The sequence below is a fragment of the Brachyhypopomus gauderio genome, unplaced genomic scaffold (genome assembly GCF_052324685.1).
Source record: "Brachyhypopomus gauderio isolate BG-103 unplaced genomic scaffold, BGAUD_0.2 sc54, whole genome shotgun sequence".
In the NCBI taxonomy this organism is placed as follows: Eukaryota; Metazoa; Chordata; class Actinopteri; order Gymnotiformes; family Hypopomidae; genus Brachyhypopomus; species Brachyhypopomus gauderio.
The window spans coordinates 1,265,679-1,290,167 of record NW_027506878.1 but is presented as its reverse complement, the minus strand read 5'-3'; the positions used below and the strand labels follow the sequence as shown (position 1 = coordinate 1,290,167).

The 24,489-nt window shown below is 40.6% G+C and overlaps 1 protein-coding gene across 1 annotated transcript; it reads right to left on the bottom strand.

Annotated features, from left to right (window-relative positions):
* Window positions 1–3,775: 3,775 nt before the first annotated feature.
* LOC143488751 (globoside alpha-1,3-N-acetylgalactosaminyltransferase 1-like) lies at window positions 3,776–22,787 on the bottom strand. The gene is made up of 7 exons (XM_076987633.1): window positions 22,670–22,787; window positions 13,262–13,297; window positions 13,129–13,173; window positions 12,742–12,792; window positions 12,627–12,659; window positions 12,335–12,469; window positions 3,776–4,664 (listed from the first exon to the last, which is right to left on the bottom strand). Exons 1-7 carry the CDS (start codon window positions 22,729–22,731, stop codon window positions 3,974–3,976), a joined length of 1,053 nt encoding a protein of 350 aa, XP_076843748.1. The 5' UTR covers window positions 22,732–22,787; the 3' UTR covers window positions 3,776–3,973.
* Window positions 22,788–24,489: the final 1,702 nt, after the last annotated feature.

Here is a 24,489-nt window from a genome sequence, read left to right as displayed (position 1 = left end):
TAATTTTACTTTTACTCTGAGTAGATTTTAGGCAAAGTAATGATACTTTTACTCAATTACAATTTTTCAGTACTTTTTCCACCTCTGTTTAGCGCTCGTGTTTTCGTTGTGTATGTTCCCCGTCATTAGTAGTTATTGGTGGTTTGTTCTCTCGTTGTCTGTTTTGTTATTCGTTTATGCTTTAGTGTTGCTGGTACCTAGTTGCCCCTGTAATCATTGCTTCTTTTGTGTTTGTTCTCCCCGTAATGTGTAAATGGTTTGTTAGTTTGTTACGTTCACATGCGTTAACGTTTCCCGGTTATTTAGCTTACCCGTTTTGGTTGTGTCTTCGCCCTAGTGTTTAGCGTAGCCCCTTTTGCCTTCTGTGTTGTAGTCTCGTGGTTTGTTACTCTCTTTGCAATAAATCTTCTAAAATCTGCACTTGCGTCACTCCCGTTGTTCCACATCGTTACAACGTCACAGGTCCTTTAGCGTTGCGTCCCCTTTGCTCTGGAACTTTCTCCCCTCCTCTCTTCACTCTACTTCTTCTCTCCCTCATTTTAAAACTTTATTGAAATCTCATCACTTTTCCCTTCATTTTTCCCCTGCACCCTCTTCGGGCCCTGTGTAATTTGCCTTGTAAAGTGACCTTAGGTTTTGTAAAGGCGCTATATAAATCTAACTTATTATTATTAATATATACTGATGCCAAGCGATATGTGCATCTACAAGGAGATAATGAGAAGAGGATGAAATGATTTACTGCACTCACCTGTCTTCTTGCATTCAGTTTTCTTTCAACATGAAAAACATTGAACAGACCTGTGCTGAATAACAGGTCACGGTGGCTTTGGGATAGGGTCACGGTTAGGTTAAGGTCAAGGTTTGGTTAGGGTCAAGGTTAAGTTAGGGTCAAGGTTTGGTTAGGATCATGGTTAGGTTAAGGTCAAGGTTTAGTTAGGGTCAAGGTTAGGGTCAAGGTTTGGTTAGGGTCAAGGTTAGGTTAGGTTCAAGGTTTGGTTAGGGACAAGGTTAGGTTTTTTTTATTCAAATTTATACAAAAAGTGTAGTCATAGGTGACAGCATCATAGCTGTCTGGCTACTGTACCTGTCTAGCATGTGAAAGCATGCTGTTAATATACTCAAGAATGACAAAAACTTACTGTTTTATGTAACATGACCTGACAGAAAAAATGTAAAATCAGATGAAGCACACGTCTGTGTCAAATCTCACGTCTAAACAAACATAAATGTAAATGAAACGTGATTACACGTGATATGACCATGCCAGGTTCCTGCTGAGCTACCGGCACCTCCTGAATACCACATGGCACAACTGTACACACTGACTAATCTGTTATTCATATCCAAAATCTTAGAGAAAGTGGTTTCTTCACAACTCTCTTCCTTCTTACAGACAGAACATGTCTTAGTTATTTCAGCCTGGATTTAGACCCCATCACAGCACTGAAACGGCACTGACTAAAGTACTGAACAACCTCTTAATATCCTTTGATAAAGGACACGTTTCTTTTCTCATACTGCTAGACCTCAGTGCTGCTTTTGACACCATTGATCATAATATTCTACTTAATAGGCTGGAGACACTCATTGACATAAGAGGTCAAGCACTCTCCTGGTTCAGGTCCTACCTGACAGATCGTTACCAATTTGTACTAGTAAATAACGAATGCTCAGTGTGTACTAAGGTAAAATATGGTGTCCCACAAGGATCTGTACTGTGCCCCATATTATTCTCATTATATATGCTACCACTGGGCACTATCATTTATAGGCATGGTATTAGCTTCCATTGCTACGCAAATAATACTCAGTTGTATATATCTTTCGATCCGAATGATATCACTACTACTCTCAAGATTAAGAACTGTATCCAGGACATTAAAAAATGGATGGCATCTAATTTTCTTTACCTAAATTCCGATAAGACTAAGGTGCTGATTCTAGAGCCCAAAGCAGCTAGAAGCAATTGGGCTGATATTCCCCTTACCCTAGATCAGGGGTACTCAACTGGCGGACCGCGGTCCGGATCCGGACCCAAACGCAGTCCTGTCCGGACCCAATCTAATTCCTGATTAACTGGATATGGACCAAAAAAACCAGAGCATTTATCTCAGGGCTATTCACGAGTGTTACGTCACGAGTGTTACGTTTGCCACTCCCGCTCAACAACTTACGTTCGCCACCCCCCCCGCTCAACAACTTACGTTCGCCACCCCCCCCCCCCCCCCTTTCCGCTCAACAACTTACGTTCGCCACCCCCGCCGCACCGGACCTCAGGTCACAGGTATCTGCCAAAATTGGACCGCAGACAAATTTAGTTGAGTACCCCTGCCCTAGATGGTTTTTCAGTAACACCTAAATCTACTGCAAAAAGCGTAGGTGTCGCTAGTGATTTGGATGTTTCATTTGACACACATATATGCAATGTCACTCAGGCTGCCTTTTCCATTTACGTAATATTGCCAAGGTGGGACATTTTCGTTAGCTGATGCAGAGAAGCTGGTCCATGCCTTTCTCGTCAAGATTGGACTACTGTAATGGTCTTCTAATTTGATGCTCTAAACAGTCCATAAAGAAGCTACAACTTGTACAAAATGCTGCAGCTAGAGTTCTAACTAAGGCTAGAAAATTCAATCAAATTAGTTCCACTCTCTCGGCATTACACCGGCTTCCGATTAAATATGGAATTGAATTAAAAAATTTTCTGTTAACACATAAGGCGGTAAATGGTCTTGCCCCACAATATCTGAGGGAACTCATGGCTTATTACAACCCATCTTGCCCTTTGCGCTCCCAAAATGCCTGATTTCTCTTAGTCCCAAAAATTAGTAAGACTACAACCGGAGGCAGAGCTTTCTCCTTTAAAGCCCCTCAATTATGGAATAGCCTTCCAGCTCCAATCCAAGATTCTGACACAGTTCCAATCTTTAAATCTAGACTTAAGACTCACCTATTTCATCAAGCCTTCAGTTAATATTCCCCTTCTAAGGTGTAGGGCTTGGGGGCACCCAGACATAGAGGTTTCTGGTAATCTGGGATGTTGATGCTGTCATCCAGCTGTGTAATGGCATCACTCTAGTTGTGACAATGACTTGACTGGAAAGCAAGTGAGCCCTCATGACTGTGGTCACCTCTGAACCCTTTAGTTATGCTGCTATAGATTAGCCTGCCGGAGCCACATGCTAATCACTGACACATGAGCTATGTATAATTAAATCAATGGTGGTTTAAATTGATGTCCACACACTCAACTTGTATTGTCTATCTTTTTGCATGCTTCTACCTAAGACGATTGCATGCAAGCACCTACAAGCACCTAGGAGATGGTCTGGCTTACTGGTGGATGTACTGATGCCGGGCTTGGATGTGCCATTGCCGCAAGAGGACGTGCTGATGCTAGCTCCTACCTGAGGCTCACCATCGGCACTGAAGGGACTGTGACTACTTGGCCGGGGAACAAGAACCTTAACTATAACTGTAGAACCATCTGTAGTCCACAAATACGGACTTGTGCTAACGGGCCGCCCAATGGAGGATGGGTTCCCCTTTGAATCTTGGTCCTCCCGAGGTTTCTTCCTAATACCCACCATCATAGGGAGTCTTTCCTTGCCACTGTTGCCTTTGGCTTGCTCATTAGGGATCTGGACCCATATGATTGTAAAGCTGCTTTGTGACAACATGTGTTGTAAAAAGTGCTATATAAATAAAATTTGACTTTGACTGACTTTACAACCAAAGAAGAAGAAATATAAAGAGAAGACATGCACACAGGTTATTGCAAGAGGTCCTTTATTAAATAAGTAAAAAGAAAGCAAAGAATAATTAGAAAACCAAAAGCCAAATGAAAAACTTGAAAGGTTTTAAGGCATTATTTACAAATAAAAATATCACAAGAAGAACATGTGCATGTGTGTAATGGTGTATGTGTAAAACATTACAGTCCATGGAGTTACATCCAGGTGGGGTGTGATCAGGGGTTGGGGCGCACCTCTGCATAGTTCTTAATGACCTGGGAGAAGCGAATGATTTTGATATCATCGGTTTTGGATTTAAAGTCTTGCCACAGGTACTCAGCTGACAGGACCTTGGTGGGCTTGTTGTACAGGAAGTACCTGTTCAGGTGGGACTCCTCCTGCCACGCCGCTTCAATAGAATTTTCCGTGTCCACGTCCAGCTGTTTCCGGCAGGTTTTAACCACTTTGTGCACCTCCTTCACTAGACCACCAATCACTGCACCACCATAGTAATAATCTCCCATCCCCTGAGGAATGTAGGCCTGGGACTCAGGACGCCTCTCATATGGGAATTCATCACGTGCTGTACTGTAATAACCAGGGTGTATCACGGCAACTATATCATCCAGAGTCTCCGCCCCCCAGTGACCATAGAACTTGGTGTCCACGTCGAGGCTGAAGATGTAGTCGACCTCATTGGCCAGTCGGTTCTCAATGAGTTTCTCAAGCTTCTCCATCCTGCGTAGTGTGATTTCCTGCCAGCGGTTTGAACTTGGTATTTTCAGTGTTGTCAGATTACGGTTGGCACCCAGTGTTACCATAGGAACTGCCTCTGGCTGGTCTGTAAAGATGTAATAATGCACACGGTAACCCTGGAGGTAGTGTTTCTCTGCTGAAACCAGGAAGTCCTTCAGGAACCGCACATATCTGAGGGTTTGGGGGAGGAGTTGGCATTATTGTTAATAACACATGTACACACATACACACAAAATTAACCAGAGATGTATAGTCATGAAGTAGAACTACTTCACTAATATACTTAAAGTTCTAAAATGCTGTACTTTACTGGAGTATTTTTTTTCTCTTACTTCCACTTTTACTTCACTACATATTTTCCATTAGTTTAATACTTTTACTATAAATTTTTTATGTGCTGTATAGTTACTCGTTACAATTATAAACATGTTAGCTAGGAATCAAACAGTATGTATATATACTTAATGTACTCTGCTGCCTGCCTTCACTGAACACTCGAGCTTCGGAAAACCTAGCTTTTAGGTATACTTGACGCTTCGCAACTGGCGCAAGGGTCCATGCGACAAAAATGACGTGCCCATGAATTTTTGTGTGTGCGAAGTTACAAGGTGCAATTCATGCACTTGTACCACACTTTCAAGTTCCATTTTCAATATTTTCCAGCACCTTCAGCTTAATTTACATATTTATACAAATACACATATACTTGAAAAGATTCGAAATAATTAGCTTTTTATCACATTAAAAGAGATGGTACTGTGTTTGGTAACAGCAGAAGAATAAGTATATTACATAAGCTTGTTGTTGTATTTGTCACGGTACAGCTCCCGACCCCACCCCTTGGGCATGTGTTTATGTCGTCTATGTCTAGTCGTCTGCGTCTGTGTATCTTTGTGGGTGTGGTTGTGTCTGAGTGTGATTATCAGTCTCACCTGTGGCTCGACTCTCGTCATCACTCGGTGTTTATGTGGTTCGTCTATTTAATGTGCGTTCGTGCAGTGTCCCGTGCTCGTCTTTGTTTGAGTGTCACAAGTGAATGTGTTTGTTATATGTGCGCTGTCTGTGCTATTTTGTTCACTAAATAAAGCGACGTTTAAGTGTGTGAGCTGGATATTCGTGCCTCGTCCTTCTGCCCCCACACCGCGTTACAGTATTAATGTGTATATATATATTGGCACCTTCACACCTCCAACATCGAGTGATCGTGGCGGTGAGGGTGAGGAAGGAGACCACCCCCGGCCCTACCTAGAGACAATGTTTACATTTACCGGAGTGAAAATAAATTCCTATATGAGGAAGTGCCTACTCCGCCTCCCTTAAAGAGGGTGAAACATTGACGTTCAAAAATTCACCTTCGAACTGGAAGAAACACATCAAGGTAAGTTACAAATATAACGCACAGAAGACACCAGCTTGAGCTGTCAGTAAGCACTAATTAGGTTAGCTATCTTAGCTAGCTAACTAACCTAATCATATTCATGACGTGCTGCAGTATTCACTTAACATTAGCTGGCAATCATAAAAGTCAATGTCACGCTGCTGACTAATTATGTGCTCATTTTTATAGTGTAGTGTTTTTATAGGGTAAGGGCATTTATTGAGGGTAAACGCAGGGCAGTAGGCTCACCCTTAGAACCAGATGGATGGATTTTACGTCCAAAATACACATTGTTTTTTCAGATAAATTAAGGTTAACTTGTACTTCTGTGTCTAACCTACGACGTAGTGGGGCATAGGTTACCTGTTTTTTGTGTATGTAGTGTTAAGCCCAGTTATTAAGTTGCCACTTGTTTTTACATACAGAACACTTGTATTTGTGGTCTTTGACAGCTTTGATTTCTAAGTGTAACTGCTTTCTTTAATTAATACAAAACAATACTTTTTACTTTCAGTTCTTGAGTAATACATTTTACAAAATACTTAAGTATAAAAAATGGGGGGGGGACTTCCGGTTTAGCATGGAGTGAGTGGACGCATGTGAGAGGAGCTCCCGTTGTATTTTCCCAATTTTTCTAACTACCTGTTAGCTTGAGAGCAGAATCTACATCGAAATCATATACCGACTTGAGAACTATTAACTGACGAGATGACGAGTAAAATGCACCTCCGACATAAACAGGGTGAGAAAGAAACAGAAGCGGTGAACAAGAAAACCGAAGTAGCAGCAGAAACGCCATTACCGCTCATGCTACCAGAAGATTTGAGCAAACTGCGCTCAGTACTTCTCGAAGATATGACTCACACTATCCAATCCGTGTTGAAAACAGAACCGACTCCCATTAATTCAACTTTGGAGTTAGTTAAATCATATTATGAATCGCACGATGAACGCATTCGCGGACTCGAAGACGGCCTGAACGACCAAAGCGACCGACTGGTGAGCGCAGAGGAAGCCATTTCAAATCTACAGAAAGAAAACTTCTGGCTGAAAGAAAAAATAGATGATCTTGAGAACCGATCGAGGAGATCTAATCTGAGAGTTGTGGGCATTCCGGAGAATTTGGAGGGGTCAGATCCCATTTCGTTTATGACGACGTTTTTTGAAGAAGTGCTGGGGTCTGACTTCTTTTCGCGACCACTCATGCTCGCACGCGCACACCGGATCGGAGCGAAACCAACAAATACTGAACGTACAAGACCGAGAGTGTTTTTGGTCCTTTTCCAAAATTTTCAGGATAAACATCACATCATTACCAGTCGGAACAGGGAGTTTTAATTCAGTGGACATCGTGTGTTTTTTCACGAGGATTTTAGTGCTGAACTGGGGAAGAAACGAGCAGCGTTTAAGGAGGTAAAATCTTTGCTATACGGTCAAGGTGTTCGGTTTGGCCTCTTATATCCTGCTCGACTTCAGGTGACTCATGAAGGTAAAAGACATTTGTTTGACACCCCAGAGGCGGCCAAAGTCTTTTACGACTTGCACTGGGGACGCAGTGAGTAATAGGACGAGGCCGCTCGGATGCGCTCACTTGCCATGCCAGCATCTCTCAGAACTATCACTCGGTTTCGAAAAGATAACTATGTATAGAACAGGTTTAATAACTATGCACATGGGAGCCACTCACATTCGCTTCCATATGTAGGATAGTAATTGTTATACAGGAAGTTTTTTTTTCTCGCTTTATAATACCTGCGATCAGCCTCGGTTGGGGATTTAGATCTAGGTTACTAGGGTTAATGGTTATGTTTGGTTTTCCTAGGGGTCTGGGAGTTTTATTGGGCAATTACTGCAGCTTTTGTCTCTATTTTTTATCTATAAAATATCTATCTGTGTTAAATCTTGATTATCTGAAGGAAATTTATACATGTATACGATTTTGTAACCTTTTAATACTGTTAAAATGACAGCAGCGGACGGAGGTCATTCGGTAAGATTCCTGTCTTGGAATGTGAAAGGACTGAATGGACCAATCAAAAGGGCCAGAACCTTTTCTCACCTAAAACAACTCAAGCCAGACATATTATTTTTACAAGAAACACACCTCAAATTAAATGACCACAATAGGCTTTGCCAAATTTGGGTTAATCAGATATTTCACTCCAGATTTAATAGCAGGTCCAGAGGCGTGGCGATCGTAATATCTAAAAGAACACTGTTCACGCCGACAGATATAATTAGTGACCCCTGTGGTCGCTTCATAATTGTTTCTGGATCCCTGTTTCAAAGACCGATTGTCTTGGTAAACATTTACGCCCCTAATTGGGATGACGTCTGCTTTGCAAACAAAGTCCTGTCTTCAATACCAAATTTGAATACACATCACTCGCTGATCCTCGCTGGTGATTTGAACTGCGTTATGGATCCAGCTCTCGATAGATCTAACTTAAAACCACTCTCTAATATGGCAAAAGTTTTTACATCATTCATGCAACAAAATGGTTACATTGATCCTTGGAGGTTCCTAAACCCAACAGTCAAGCAGTTCTCCTTTTTCTCTCACACTCATCATTCTTTTTCCAGAATCGATTATTTCTTTCTAGATACTTTGCTTATTCCAACAGTTCGGCAAAGTATGTACTCTGCCATAGTTATTTCAGATCATGCACCAGTGATATTGGACCTGAACTTCCCTCTAAATGTGAGACCCCCCCCCCCCCCCCCCCCCCCCCGTGGAGGCTAAATCCCCTTTTATTTTCCAATGAGAAATTCTGTAATTTAATATCTACTAATATTGATTATTGATTTCTGATTATTTTTAGAAATTAATACAAATGAAGCTATATCATATTCATTGCTGTGGGACACCCTCAAGGCTTACCTCAGAGGTATAATTATATTGTATACCTCGCATCTCAAAAAGGAAAGTAAAAACAACATGCAAGCCCTATCGCAATCTATTCAAGATCTGGATAAACAATACTCTCAGACACCTACGGCCGAATTATATAAGAAAAGAATTGAATTACAAACAAAATTCAACCTCATATCCAGTAATAATGCAGAACAACTGATTCATAGGACTCGTGCAACCTATTATGAACACGGAGACAAGGCCAGTCGATTGATGGCACATCAGCTAAAACGTCAGGAGGCATCCAGACTCATCCCTCAGATAAGAGATACGCACCAGAAAATAACAACCAATCCGAAAGAAATTAACAAAACTTTCTCAGACTTCTATTACTCTCTTTATACCTCGGAATTCCCCTTGGATAGTTTGGACATGGAGAGCTTTCTGAACAATTTGGAATTTCCCACCCTTACATTGGAACAGCTCTTGGATCGGGGTGTGGAACAGGCAGACCTCAATGGGGCCATCATGGCAACACAGAGTGGTAAAACACCAGGCCCTGACGGGTACCCCATTGAGATCTACAAAAAATTTAAAGATAAGCTTATCCCAATTCTCATGGAGGTATTCGCTGAGTCGTTCCAAAACGGTCACTTACCGGATTCTCTGTATCATGCATCTATTTCACTACTCCTCAAGAAAGACAAAGATCCAACCCAATGTGGATCATATCGTCCAATTTCCCTATTAAACGCTGATATGAAAATTCTGGCAAAGGTTCTTACAATTTGCTTGGAATCATTTCTTCCCAAGATAATCTCTGCAGAACAGACAGGTTTTATTAAAAACCCTCACTCGTTTTCTAATATTCGTCAATTAATTAATGTGATTTATTCTCCCTGTAATACTACGAGTCCAGAGGTGGTTGTTTCCTTAGACGCAAAGAAGGCGTTTGATCGGGTGGAATGGGCATATTTATTTAAAGTTTTAGAGAAATTTGGTTTTGGAAGTGGGTTTACAAATTGGGTCAAACTACTATATCACTCTCCAATGGCACGGATACAAACTAACCATTGTCACTCTGATTACTTTTACCTTGGCCGTGGCACTCGACAGGGCTGTCCACTGTCGCCAATGCTATTTGCGATGGCCATTGAACCCCTTTCTATTGCACTCAAATCATCCACTTTATTCTGTGGCATCAGAAGAGGAGACGCTGAATATCGCATCTCTCTATATGCAGATGACCTCTTACTGTATATCACAGATCCGGTTGCTAGTAGCCCGACAATCGTTTCTCTACTGACTCGATTTGGAACTTTCTCTGGATATAAATTAAATTTTCCAAAAAGCATGTTATCCTATTAACAATTTGGCCTTGCAGGTTCGACAGGAGTCTTTACCTTTTCCCCTACATCGAGACGGTTTCTCATACTTAGGAATACATATTACCCGCACCTTCTCAACACTGTTTGAAGCCAATTATACACTCCAGTTTAACCGAATGAAGGACGACTTTAAAAGATGGAGTACTCTTCCTCTCATTATGGCTGGGAGAATACAGTCAGTAAAAATGACAATATTACCTAGGTTTCTTTACCTGTTTCAGAGTCTACCAGTTTTTATACCCAAATCCTTCTTCAAACTAATGGATCAATGTCTATCCTCCTTTATTTGGAATGGGAAGGTGCCTAGAGTTAACAAACAGGTTCTTTGGAGACATCGTGAGGAGGGGGGGTTTGGTCTTCCTAGTTTCATTCACTACTATTGGGCGACCAATATCCAAAAAATACTTTACTGGCTTCATAAACCGGATGCAGATTGGGTTCAACTGGAAATGAAATCTTGTCGTTCTTCATGCCTCCCAGCCTTAGTGTACTCTTCCCTGCAATTGAAGATTTCTCAGTTTACTTCCAACCCACTAGTACTTTCCACCCTAAAAATCTTCTATTAATTTTGCAATCATTACAACTTTACCACAGCTTCAGCTCAGGGCCCTATATACAAAAATCATCTGTTCCCTCCTTCTGATCAAGATTCAACATTTAGACAGTGGGGTCTAAGTGGTCTAATGTGTCTTAAAGATCTATATACAGATGGGATATTTGACACTTTTGATAATTTAAAGAAAAAATACAATCTCCCAAATAGCACCTTTTTAAAATACCTACAAATACGTGACTTTACAAAGAAAACGTTTAAATCTTTTCCTAATCTTCCAGTGGTCTCAGTGTGGGAACAGCTTACTTTTGCATTTAAAAATAGGGGTCTTATCTCAATTTTATACTATCAATTGATGTCATTGGAGAACCAGAATCCAGATATGAGTAAAGCCAGATGGGAGGAAGAACTTGGCATAGTATTGTCAGACGAAATCTGGGAGAAGGCACTCAAAAGAATCCATTCCTCTTCATCGTGTGCTAGACTGGGGCTCATTCAATTTAAAGTGCTACACAGAGCCCATTTAAGTAAAGCTCGGCTTGCAAATATGTACCCTGGATGTGAGAGGTGCTCCTTCTCCCCAGCAGACCTAGCTCATGCCTTCTGGCATCGTCCCTCACTCAGTACATTCTGGACGTCAGTTTTTGGAATCCTGAGTGAAGTTTTACAACTGAACCTGACACCCTTTAATGGCCATTTTTGGGGTGGCTGCTGGGCCTCCATCTGTAAGCACTCGACAGTCTGATATTATTGCATTCACAACCCTTTTAGCACGAAGGAGACTTCTGCTGACCTGGAAGGCTTCTAACCCTCCATCTGCTGCTGCCTGGCTGGAGGACGTTATGTCATATCTTAAACTAGAGAAGGTCAAATTCACTTTGAGAGGATCGGTGGATCAGTTCTATTTGAAATGGAATCCCTTTCTATCATATTTTGAAAATTTACAGAAATTACCCTGAAAACTGGATGCAGGAATGGATGACAGTTGAAAGGATGTAATGCCATTTGTGCATGTGGATATGTATGTGGGCTTGTTTGTGCACATGTATATGGATATATGGGGTTGTAATTATACCAAGTGTGTGTATATGTGTATGAGTATATGTGTGTGTATAAGATTTGCCTTACTTATCAAGTTGAGTGATTACAATTGAGATTTGTAACACAGTGTATGTTACATATATGATTAATACAACAGCTGCTTGGTTGCGGGGGGAGGGGGTGGGAAGAATGTTCTGTCATTAGTCTTAGTTTATTTTTGGAAAATGTAAAACCATGGAAGGAAATGTAAATACTCTGTATTTTTACTGCTACACTACATATTTGTATTGTACCTTCCTTCAAAATAAAATTATCAAAAAAAAAGTATAAAAAATGCTGAATACTTCTGTACTTCTGCTTAAGTAAAGTTTTTAAAGAACACTTCAACTTCTACTCAAGTATAGGTCACTAATACTTTATATATGTCTGCAATTAACACATATATACACACGCGCGCGCACACACACACACGCATACACATACACACACACACACACACACACACACACACTTTGTGTGTCTTTGTTCTGCTGAGCTTGTGTTTGCTTTATTGTGAAGAATAAAGGCACTCCAAACTCACAGTCACATTAAGACACAGTCACACAACACACTTCAAAACATACTTACTTCCCCAGTGCAAACACAGTGGTTGCTATAGTGATGTTCTGGGTTTTGTAGATGGCGTCAATCAGAGTTGTGTCGAATGTGTCCTCCCACACCACTGGAGCAAGCCATGGGGTCACTGTGACGACATCTGTCCTGCTGTTACACACACACACACACACACACACACACACACACACACACACACATCATGGGGTCACAGTGATGACACACACACACACACACCCGCACACACACACACACACACACACACACACACACACACACACACACACACTCACCCATATGTACTTACCCATTGAGAACTTTGGGCTGCTTATACAAAATCCTAAAACAGAAAAGCAAATAAACTAAACAAGTGTGTGTGTGTGTGTGTGTGTGTGTGTGTGTGTGTGTGAGGTTGTACATACGTCTGATAGGGGAGAGCATTCCTGGATTTGTGCTGTTCTTTCTTGAGAAAGCTGACGAACATGTAAATGAAATATTGATGTTATTGTAAACTTGTTATTATGTCTCTTGATTATTATTATTAATAATAATAATAATAATTATTATTATTATTATTACTATATGGTCTATTGTGTGTTTGTAACCTTGTTAACTTTCCTTCTGTATCATCTGTTGTGTCACCTGTCTCTGTTGTGTCTGTCACCTGACTCCCCCCCCCCCCCCCCCCCCCCCCCCCCCCACACACACACACCACACACACACACACACACCCTGACACCACTATTGTGACACCACAGTGAACCAGACACAGGAACAGAGTCCTACTCTGTGAATGTAACGATACTCACTTCATACCAGTGTACCAGTTGAATCCTTCTAGTTTTACATTCTTACTATAAAATACAAAACATATAAATTAGTACTGGTGCAAATCCAAAAATATACTCCTGTGTGTTTGTGTGTGTAAGTGTAACAATTCACCTAAACAAGGAGGAAGTGTATCCCAGGTACACGCACCTAAACACAGAAAGGATATAGTCAGTAATCTGTAACCGTCATCATTAGCAGCAGTGGCCTATATGTAAATGTACACAAATGTATATATGAACGCAATGGTTGCTCAATGTGAGGTGATGGACCCTAACACCTGACCCTAACACCAAAACCTGACCCTAACACCAAAACCTAACCCTAACACCAAAACTTGACCCTAACACCTGACCCTAACACCAAAACCTAACCCTAACACCTGACCCTAACACCAAAACCTGACCCTAACACCTGACCCTAACACCAAAACCTGACCCTAACACCAAAACCTAACCCTAACACCTGACCCTAACCCCTGACCCTAACCCCTGACCCTAACACCAAAACCTAACCCTAACACCTGACCCTAACCCCTGACCCTAACACCAAAACCTAACCCTAACACCTGACCCTAACACCAAAACCTGACCCTAACACCAAAACCTGACCCTAACTCCTGACCCTAACCCCTGACCCTAACACCTGACCCTAACACCAAAACCTGACCCTAACACCAAAACCTGACCCTAACACATTTCCAAATCCAAGAGAGGAACTCTTTTCAGCATGACCCCACGAGCGTAGCCCAGTGATGGAGATATGTGATGACCTCCATGCAGAAGAATCCCCACACCAGGCATCTGATCTCCACCAGAGGCGGACGAAGTACTCAATTTCATTACTTGAGTCAAAGTACAGATACCACTGGTCAAATGCTACTCCGATACAAGTGAAAGTTGCATGTTCAAAATCTTACTTAAGTGAAAGTACTGAAGTACTTGCTTTTAAAAATACTTAAGTATTAAAGTACACCTTTCGTCACATTTGTAAAAAAGTTATAGTTTAAAAGTATTATACATCCTACCAAATCCTCTTTGGGCATAATATTCATACAGTCTTTGATAATAATCCATAAGGCATATTCCAATGATGTACATCATTCAGGTAGTGGTAGCAGAAAAGTTTAACCTACACTTTAGTTTAAGGAAAAAAAACATTTTCTAAAACCACAATTCACTGATTAGCCTAGCCTAACCTGTTTAAGCAAATTATGTTACCATATTAAAAGTCAATAATAAAATGATGGTTTTCTCTCTTTGCTAGTTAGGTATTCAGTCATCCAATACAACATTATGCTACAGTCAATATAAACAAAGACAAAGTAAAATTAGCAGTGTGGCATCTTGGTAGTCTAACCTTGCCACAACCTTTTGCAGTATGGCTAAAGCCCACCAACTCCATGCCACCCAACATGCTAACAAACTCTTTTCAAACTAGAACTCACAGCCACATTAGAATTATTGACATTAATTCTACACTGACATTAGAATGGAAACATTATTTGACAAGATTCGATTAACCCACACGGCTTCCCTTATTGATGTTTCCGTAGTTTGAATTACTTGCCAATATAATGTTAACATTATTTATAGTGATCCTAGCAGACCTAGCAGCAGTGGAGTGAGCAGGCAAAGTCATTTCACCAGCCTTACTGTAGAGCTCCTCTGACTACATAGTCACTTAACAAAACATTTAGGCTGCATACCGTAATATACTTCCTCAGGTGGGACGGTGAATTTTGGTATGCAGTGATATAGTTTGTTTTTGGCAAACAAAGCATGCATTTAAAACGATAGGAATGATTCATCCGTTCAAAAAACTGGAACATTTTGTCGAGATACGGCCATGGGTGCAAAAGAGCATGCTAGGGTTGCCAGCTCTCACGCATTGAGCGTGAGACACACGCATTTGACCGTTTTCACACGCTCTCACGCCACAGTTCCGATATCTCACGCCGAATAAAAAATCTAGTTTATTTACCTCTGATCTATATCTATCAACCACCGGCGATCGCGATATAATACTTAATTTGTGTCCATTTTTCACCGCCCCGGTAACGTTCGCCACACCCCGATCAACAATTTACACTCGCCACCAAGTCCAGGTTCAAATCTCCCTCCAAGTAGTGATGGGACATCTGAAGCTACCGAGTAAAAAGGGGCGTGTCCGATGAAGCCCCGCTTCGGAGCTTGTGTTAGATTGAGCAAAATCACGTGATCAGCAACAAACGAGGCCTCGCATTACATCGGCCACGTCATTGCTTCATTTTGCGTATCGTTTTTCAAAATAAAAGCGCTATGAACCCTGTTGCTTCGTGTTGTAGAAGGTGGTTAAATTTAAAATCTGGAACGTTCTAAATTCTTTTTGTTTGATCAGGATGTACATCAGATTCACACATCAAAAACAGACTAAAAACCATTGGAAGAGGCAAACCTTATTTGTAATGTTAAAAACATTTTACATTTGGCAGACGCCCTTATCCAGAGCGACTTACATTTTATCTCATTTTTATATAAGTGAACAATTGAGGGTTAAGGGGCGCCTCAGTCATGGCCTCAGGTCTGGGAATCGAACCCACGACCCTCCGGTTACAAGACCAGTTCCATAACCACTTCCCTTCCCTAACCACCAGGCCATGACTACCAAACCAGATCTAGAACCCCCAAGAAGCAATTATTTAAAACACATTTTGTTTTTTTTTTTATCAGTTTCTAACTCAAAATATTCAGTCTGCCTCAACAACCACTCAATTCCCAATATAGTAAAGTACAACATATCTTCATTGTCAAATACGTTCATGACATACAAGAAAACCCAACACAACCACTAATGGTCAAGGATTAGATTGGCTACAAATCATTTTAATAATTAAAACATGACAATTAAGTATGATTTAATTGATTCTCCTGTTACTAAACATGAGTTTGATGGAAACTTTGTGACAATATTGCATTTACAAATTGTTGAAAGTATGATCCAACTGAATGACGAGGCTGTTACAGTTTCACCAGCAGATGTCACTAGTGAGTGATGAATGAAGCCTCGAGTAATGAACCTTTTTGCAAAGCAAAGGGTTGGAAAGATTCATTGCTTCAAGAGGCTTCATTTGCCCATCACTACCTCCAAGCGATCTTGAAAAGTTGGCAACCCTGGCATGCTCCATCACCGCCGTCTCCGCTCATGTTGCTGTTATTTAGGAAAAGAACGACTAGCGACACCGAACTTGATTTTACACCTCACAGACACATCCTTGATTGCTGATAGACTGTCACCTGTGAAAATACTATCGGGGGAGGGGAGGAGAGTTGTGTGTGGAAGTAACGAGTAACGAGAGCTGGACAGAAATGTAGTGGAGTGATAAGTACTGTATTTGTTATTCAACTGTAGTGAAGTGAAAGTCATAAGTATTTAAAAAAAAACAACTTAAGTAAAGTACAAATACTCAAGAACTGTACTTAAGTACAGTACTTAAGTAAATGTACTTCGTTACTGCCCACCTCTGATCTCCACATAGGAGAATCCCCACACCAGGCATCTGATCTCCACATAGGAGAATCCCCACACCAGGCACCTGATCTCCACATAGGAGAATCCCCACACCAGGCACCTGATCTCCACATAGGAGAATCCCCACACCAGGCATCTGATCTCCACATAGGAGAATCCCCACACCAGGCATCTGATCTCCACATAGGAGAATCCCCACACCAGACATCTGATCTCCACATAGGAGAATCCCCACACCAGGCACCTGATCTCCACATAGGACAATCCCCACACCAGGCACATTTTGCCCCACTGTTCAGCCAGGGAGAACACTGCCACTGATGTGGATGAGGTGACCATGCTGACAATGTGAGCATTCATAGTATTTCAGGTACTCTGAATAAGGGACATCATTAGTCTGGACTTCATATGGGGGCATTTTCTCCTCTTTGCTGCAAAAAAAAATCACAGTTTGCTTTTTGGAAATGTTAGTCATCCAAACTGGTTACTGCTGCATCTGTTCACAAGAGAGCGCCTACACCAGGTATCACCAAATGGCGGACCGCGGTCCGGATCCAGACCCGAACGCCGTCCTGCCCCCCCCCCCCCCCCCCCCCACGCTCAACAACTTTCGTTCGCCACCACGGACCCGGACCTAAGGTCTGAGCTATCTGCCAAAAATGGACCGCGGAAAGATTTAATTGATTACCCCTGGCCTACACAATGTGTGTTTCATGTTAAATTATTAAATTAGGGAACTCACCTTTATTTGAGAGCCGGGTGTGATCACACATTTGTACCTGTGTTCAAATGGGGCAAAGGCACTGCACTAGGTCGCTCATGTGTCATGTGTCACTTTATTTATATTTGACACAATGAGATGAAAGACGGCAGCAGCCCCGCCCACTCTCAAAACCACTTAATCCAAGCAATTCTCAAAATCAACCAATCCAAGCCACTCTCAAAGCCACTCACAAAACCACCCAATCAAAGCAAGTTTCAGTGCTGACGCTAAAGCCTCATCAACAGCTCGTTGTTTTCCCTGCTGTTGCCTAGTTGTGGCCCCTCCCTAGTTCTGGCCCCTCCCACCAGGGTCAGCACACAAGATGGCTAACAATCCAGCACCAGCAGCAGAGCCAGCAAGCATGTGGGGAAGCGGTTCCTGGATGTGGTGTAGGATCTGATCTAAGATCTGATCTGAGATCAGTCATTCTGGCTCAGGCCTGGATGCATGCAGACTTGGCCTGGAGTCAGACGGACACTCAAACAGGAAAATGGCAGAAGGTTGAGGTGATTGGTGGATCCCCAAGACCTGTGGGCTGTACTCAGTGTGAAACAGAGAGCAGAGAGCGTTAAGACATTAGTGAGAATCCAATGGTGCTGTCACTGTGACAGAAACCAACTCTGCAGTCCACAGGAAGAAGATGCAATTTTCAGTCCATGTGTGGTAAAAGTCATACTGGACAGACATTAACCACACAGGCCCCCACCTAAGCAGTTGTTAGCTAACAAATTGTTGGTGTAATGGATGTGTTTGGTCCAGTGACAACTATAACCTTTTATATTTTTAATATATATTCATTTATATATATATTCATACATTTTATATATAACCATTTATATTTATATTTATTAATTTATTCATTTATAGTTATACTTTTATTCTGTTTTTGCTTTAAACATTTTATGTCTATTAATTCTAGTCACATTTGGTTTATTTCTATTTTCCTACATTTATTTCTTTGTATTTTCTCATTTTTAAAGCACTTTGAATGACAGCAGAAAGCAGGATGTCGAGTGGAGACCGTAATTAATACGTAACATTTATTTAATATAGAATACAAGGGCAACATGAAGTCAAACACACAAAATCAAGACAAGAGGTGTGACAAATAACACGAATGACACATACGAACTCACACCAAGAGACACACGGAAACAAGCATATACGGACAAACGTAGACACACCTGGACGGAGGGGTCAGGGGCGGTACTATGACAGATCTCCTCCCACCAGGGGCCGTTCCTCCCAGAGCACCCCCACACCCATAACCAAGGGCGGGGCTAGAGCACAAAACCAACAGCACCGAAACACCCAGGACTCAGCCGTCCTGGGGGGGAGAGTGCGCTAACGGAAACGACCTAAAAACATTCCTCGGGAACACAGAGGGAAACAGAGACGGAGACGGGGGAAAAACTGGGACAGGGACGGTCTCTCTCTCTCTCTCTCTCTCTCTCACACACACACACACACACACACACACACACACACACACACACACACACACACACACACACACACACACACACACAGGAACAGACACAGGAACACAAACAAACGCACTCCCATGGTGCAGGACTAGGAACCTGCATCCAGCGCTCAAATCGCAGCTGCTACAGATTTCACTGGATTAACAGACAACGGGTGCGTCTCCATGTAACAAATGACCATAAAGATTTATGAACACATTTATGGGCAGATTTATGAGATTTAAATATGACAAGTTTAAGAACGTCAAGTTTGCGAATGTTTCCCAAAAGCCGTCTCCAAATTTACGAACGAGCCACTGATTTACACACATTTTGTCATGATTATACTCTAACAGTCTAATTAAGAAAATACTTAAGAAAATAACTAATATGTTATTACATTACACTTGCAATTAGTATTCATCGCATATCAAGCCTATAAATATGCACACAATTAACATTTAGTGCATTAGTACAGAATCGTACAAACTGCACCACAAACGGCATTTTCCAAACCTCAAAAATTGGAAGATATTAAAAAAACAAAACAAAACAACTTTTTGTTTTTACAAACCTACAGATATAGTGTATTAGATAAAACACAAATCTAAAGACATAAAGTAGGAGATAAAACACTAACCTACAGACATAGTGTAGGTTGGAGATTTAAAAGATTCAAGGACAGGATTTTATATTTCATATAGATCTTTGAAGTGGTGAGTGAACGCGTACCCTGTAATGTTCACCTCTGAGACGGAGGACACAAAAAGGGTTTGATTTATTGTCAACACGGACAGAAGACCATCAACTTTTCCGACAGAAAAACTGCGACGTGATTTATGAGTGAGTTGGAATTAAAGACAGACAGAGCTCAAGGAGACCAACAGTATAACTGACCAAACCAGTACACGTATTAACAACGACGAATAACTAGATCAACCAAACACGCAAGAATAGCCAACTAAACAGAGAACAAACAAAAAAAAAAAACGAAACCAGCTGGACGAAAGAGACATATAACCTAACATACATAAACTATATGATCAAAGCAAAGGTTACCAGACAAGGAGCACCGGGTACAGAATAGGCTACATAAATTAATAGACTAATAGAGTAAGTACTATTGTACGTTGTCCAGTACCTGTACTATGGCAATGACAATATTATGATTAAATAAGTTTAATCTAATCTAATCTAAATAATGCGGGTTGGAAACACAAAGGAAATTGACAATATATGAGAGACAACGACCACCAACTCATGGATACAGACATGGGGTATAAATGCACAAAAACTGAGCAAACTAAGTGAGACACAGGTGAAGGGAAAAACAAACAAACAAAGTGGTGATTGTAGACCATCTGAACTGGGGGGCAGACTGGCACCAGTAGATCTATTACAGGGCTGGGGGGGGGGGGGGGGGGGGGGGGGGTCCATAAAGAGCACTTGGTGATTGTATAAGACTTGCACATTGAACAGAGAGACCTTTATGCAGTGGTGTATGTTTTCAAGACACAGTTCTGTCAGATCCAACACTACAGTATCACCTGTTAAACACTATAGTGCTCTTTGTATCACCTGTTAAACACTATAGTGCTCTTGTATTTCCTTTTTCCATTTCCTTTTCTTGTATTTTCCTTTCCATAGTACTCTCTTAATTTTCATCTTTATCACAAATTTTCATTAGATATTAAATGTTTTAGATATTTAATATGACTTCTGTTCATTTCTTTAAATAAATGTTTTCTGTTTAATCAACTATATTTTATTTTTACTTGTTTTTGTAATGTTTTCTTTTCGTTCTTGGCTGTACCTTTCCAGAGGTGAAAGATATCAGGATGCAACAATTTTTCTATGTTTATGTGACACACATTGAGTTGCTGCTTTGTGTGAAGTGGCTTTTTGCCTTACACTATGTTCTGGTAAGACACACCTGCAGGACATTTTGTAATGATTTACCAAATGACAACATCCCAGTTTGATCATTTCTGACAGAGGTTTACATATCGAGTCAGTAACCTGACTAACTGACAGTCCTTTAGGATTGACCGGTCCATAAGGATAAAACCACAGAACTGTAATGTTGTGGCAGCAAGACTAATCAGAATTGTGCTGGAACATCTAATCAACCACTCTGTTGTATAAACAAACTGACTGCCTCCTTGTAACGGTGAGCAGACTCCTTACCTGGCACACTGGCCTGAGACTGCAGTAATTTCAGACATGCCACAGATACAGATCTGGGGTCAGATTACATCTATTATAGACATACATTACTGTACTGAGCAGGGTGCTGCACGTGTGGGTCACAGGAAGGAGTCCAAAAACCACATTGGACCGAACTTGTTTAGACTGATGAAAGTATAACAATGTGGCCAGAGGTGAGGGGACAGTCTGACGTGCTTAGGAGATTAGCGTGACATGTCATTATGCGTGATGTCATTATTTAATCTTTTCTTTGTTATTCTTATAAAAAACGTGTCAGAGTAAGTGGGTTTTTGAGATTGTAGGTTTTTTTTGTTAGTTTGTTTTTTCCCATTTGTTTTTATGAATGAATTGTTCAATATAAAATAAAAACAACAATTTTATTCTGTATATTAGGAAGAATAAAAAGTGACACAAACACATTTTTTGTGACACAGTTTTTGATTCAGCATGGGGTACAGTGGCCCATCCCCATTGCAGACTGCCACAGGGCAACTGGACATATCCACCAGCATTAACGTGAGTGGGTGTAGGTGTGGCATTAGTCACTACTGGAGTTTAGGTAATATCTCATATCAGAAAAGCATCGGTTCAGTGTTTACTATATGTGCAACAGTTTGTGATTCAGGTCATCATTTGATAAGAGATAATTGACTCATGTGATATGAGGTATTTGAGTATCTTTTCTTTAAAATTCAGGACTAGTTCTTTAAGACTATATTATATGGCATTATTATCATATTATATGGCATTATTATCATATTATATGGCGTTATTATTATATAATAAAGACACCAGTATATAGACTTATCTACATTTATAATTTTACATTAATAATTGTGTAATTGTTTAACAGATATTGGTAAATACTGCAGTTTAATGACTGTTATTCTGTCTGTGTTTGTGTGTGCGTGTGTTTGTGTGTGTGTGTGTGTGTGTGTGTGTGCGTGTGTTTGTGTGTGTGTGTGTGTGTGTGTGTGTGTGTGTGTGTTCTCAGTGTACTCTCAAAAGGAAACAGTCCCCCAAGACGCTGCACCAGAGGGCTGTGCCCATGACAGAGCACCATCAATGCAGAAACAATCACAAACATACATTCACATGCTGCATAACGTGTGTTTGTGGACTGTGGGAGGACACAAGACTTCAGAGGAAACCCACACAGACACAGAGACAACATTATTGACATGAACGCACTCCTAAGATCTCAACCAAGACATGGATACAAATTAAACACGACCCTAGCACTGGGTGAGAGTAAACACCACCCCACGGTGGCTGTCTGCTCGCAGGTTCCTTTACTCTTAGAGCTTCTCTCACAGTTGTGTATTGTCAAAACATGTTTGGAAATAATCTTGTGTGAACTCTTGTCTAGAGCCACCTACAAGTCCAGTCATGTTAAGGACGCAGGCAAATATAGTGTTGAGATTCTTAGCTAGTAACTGTTATCCATATAGACTGGCACACCTACACCAGGGACTAAACCCCAGTGTCCCTTAGGAGAGGAGATTGTTACCCACTACACCATAAACATTGCTGTTGGTAGGAGTAAACAGAAATGAAGAAATGAAGACTACATACCCAAGCAGGAGAACTCCTATCAGTGACAGCAAAAACAGATGACAGTTCTGTGTTAATCTCATGGTGATGTTAATTCTCTGTGCAAAGTGGATGCAAAATGAGGTTGCAGTGGTTTTAAATAAACCAAAGCACTCACAACCATCAGAATGAAGCCATCTTGCAGGGGTGTACAGGTCTCCCTTTTAAAATCATGTATGTTTTAATGAGTAAACTATATATTTGTTACAGCAGCTCCACTGTTATTCTTTATCTAATACCATATTATCAGTTTTATCAGTACATCACACGGATTTATTAGATGCAGAATCATTTTTAATCAACAACTGTCCACCCCTACATAATGGACTTGCCCAAATTCTCTCCCAAGTATTGGAAAAGGTAGGAAAATGTATTTAAAGAGACAGTAACCAAATCATTATCACAGAGAAAATCCAGACTTGAGAAAACAGAGAGGACCATAACAATAAATTATTATTATTATTATTATTACAAAACATATTTTATAAGATAAGGATGGAAATAAGAATCAGAGAATTCACACAGACCAAAACAAAAACCTGAGAAAAACGGTATCCAATAAGGTATAAACGATGGCAAGATCTCACAGCAGAGAATATCACTAAACACAGAACACAGCAGAGAATATCACTCAGCACAAAACACAGCAGAGAATATCACTCAACACAAAACTCACACAGTAATGAATCAAGTGTGTGGCAAAGATAAATCTGAAAGCAGTTTATGTTCAAAACAACAGATTTCTATCATAATATTTACACTCTTACAACGTTAAAAAACTCCATGAAATGAATGTTATTACGTAAACAATTATTACGTCTACGTTCCTAGAACTTCAGAAACACTCTGTTTGCACAACTGATCTGTGAAGGAAGCTGTCTGTTCCATTGGACATTCCATCATGAATACTTAGTCCATCAGTGAATACTGCCACTGGGTAACTGGGCAACCCACCAGCATTAACGTGAGTGGGTGTGGATGTGGCACATTAGTCAATATTGGAGTTTAGGTAATATCTCATATCAGAAAAGCATTGGTTCAATGTTTACTATATGTGCAAGAGTGCAACAAAGTCATCATTTGATAAGAGATATTTGACTCATATGATATGAGGTATTTGAGTATCTTTTATTTAAATTTCAGGACTAGTTCTTTAAGACTAGTGGTTCAGCACAGACCCAGGTTAAATGCAAAGAATTTACCAAATAAGCCTTTGAAATGTAAATGATGGCTTGTTGTTTGGACTTTGGAAAGATATATGAGGCGTGTGTCAGTATTATATGGCGTTATTATTTGTCATCCTGTTCCTCAGGTGTGTAACTGTATTCACAATTGTTAGCTTACATAAAACAACCAAGATTCAACAAAAGTGTCATTGAGGCCACCAGTTTAGATTTATCTACATTTATACTTTATTCATTTTACATTAATAATTGTGTAATTGTTTAATAGATATTGGTAAATACTGCAGCTAATGACTGTTACTCTATCTGTGTGTGTGATGTGCACAATGTACTGAATATTTATTCCATGAATTAATAAACTTGCGTATTACACCTGACAAAATAAATTATAATTTTATCAAGTAATAAAACTGTGTATTAAGCCTGGTGAAAATAAATTGTGATTTTATCAATGAATTATGAGTGCGTCCTTTATTTTATGGCAAAACTAAAACCAGTACTAGTAAACTTCAGGCATACAATTAACAAACATCCACAAATCTGTCACACTTCACCCTGAAGTCTTTGCCCTCCCTACGTCAGAGAGCTCACCTTTCACCTTTCACCTTTCCAGACTGG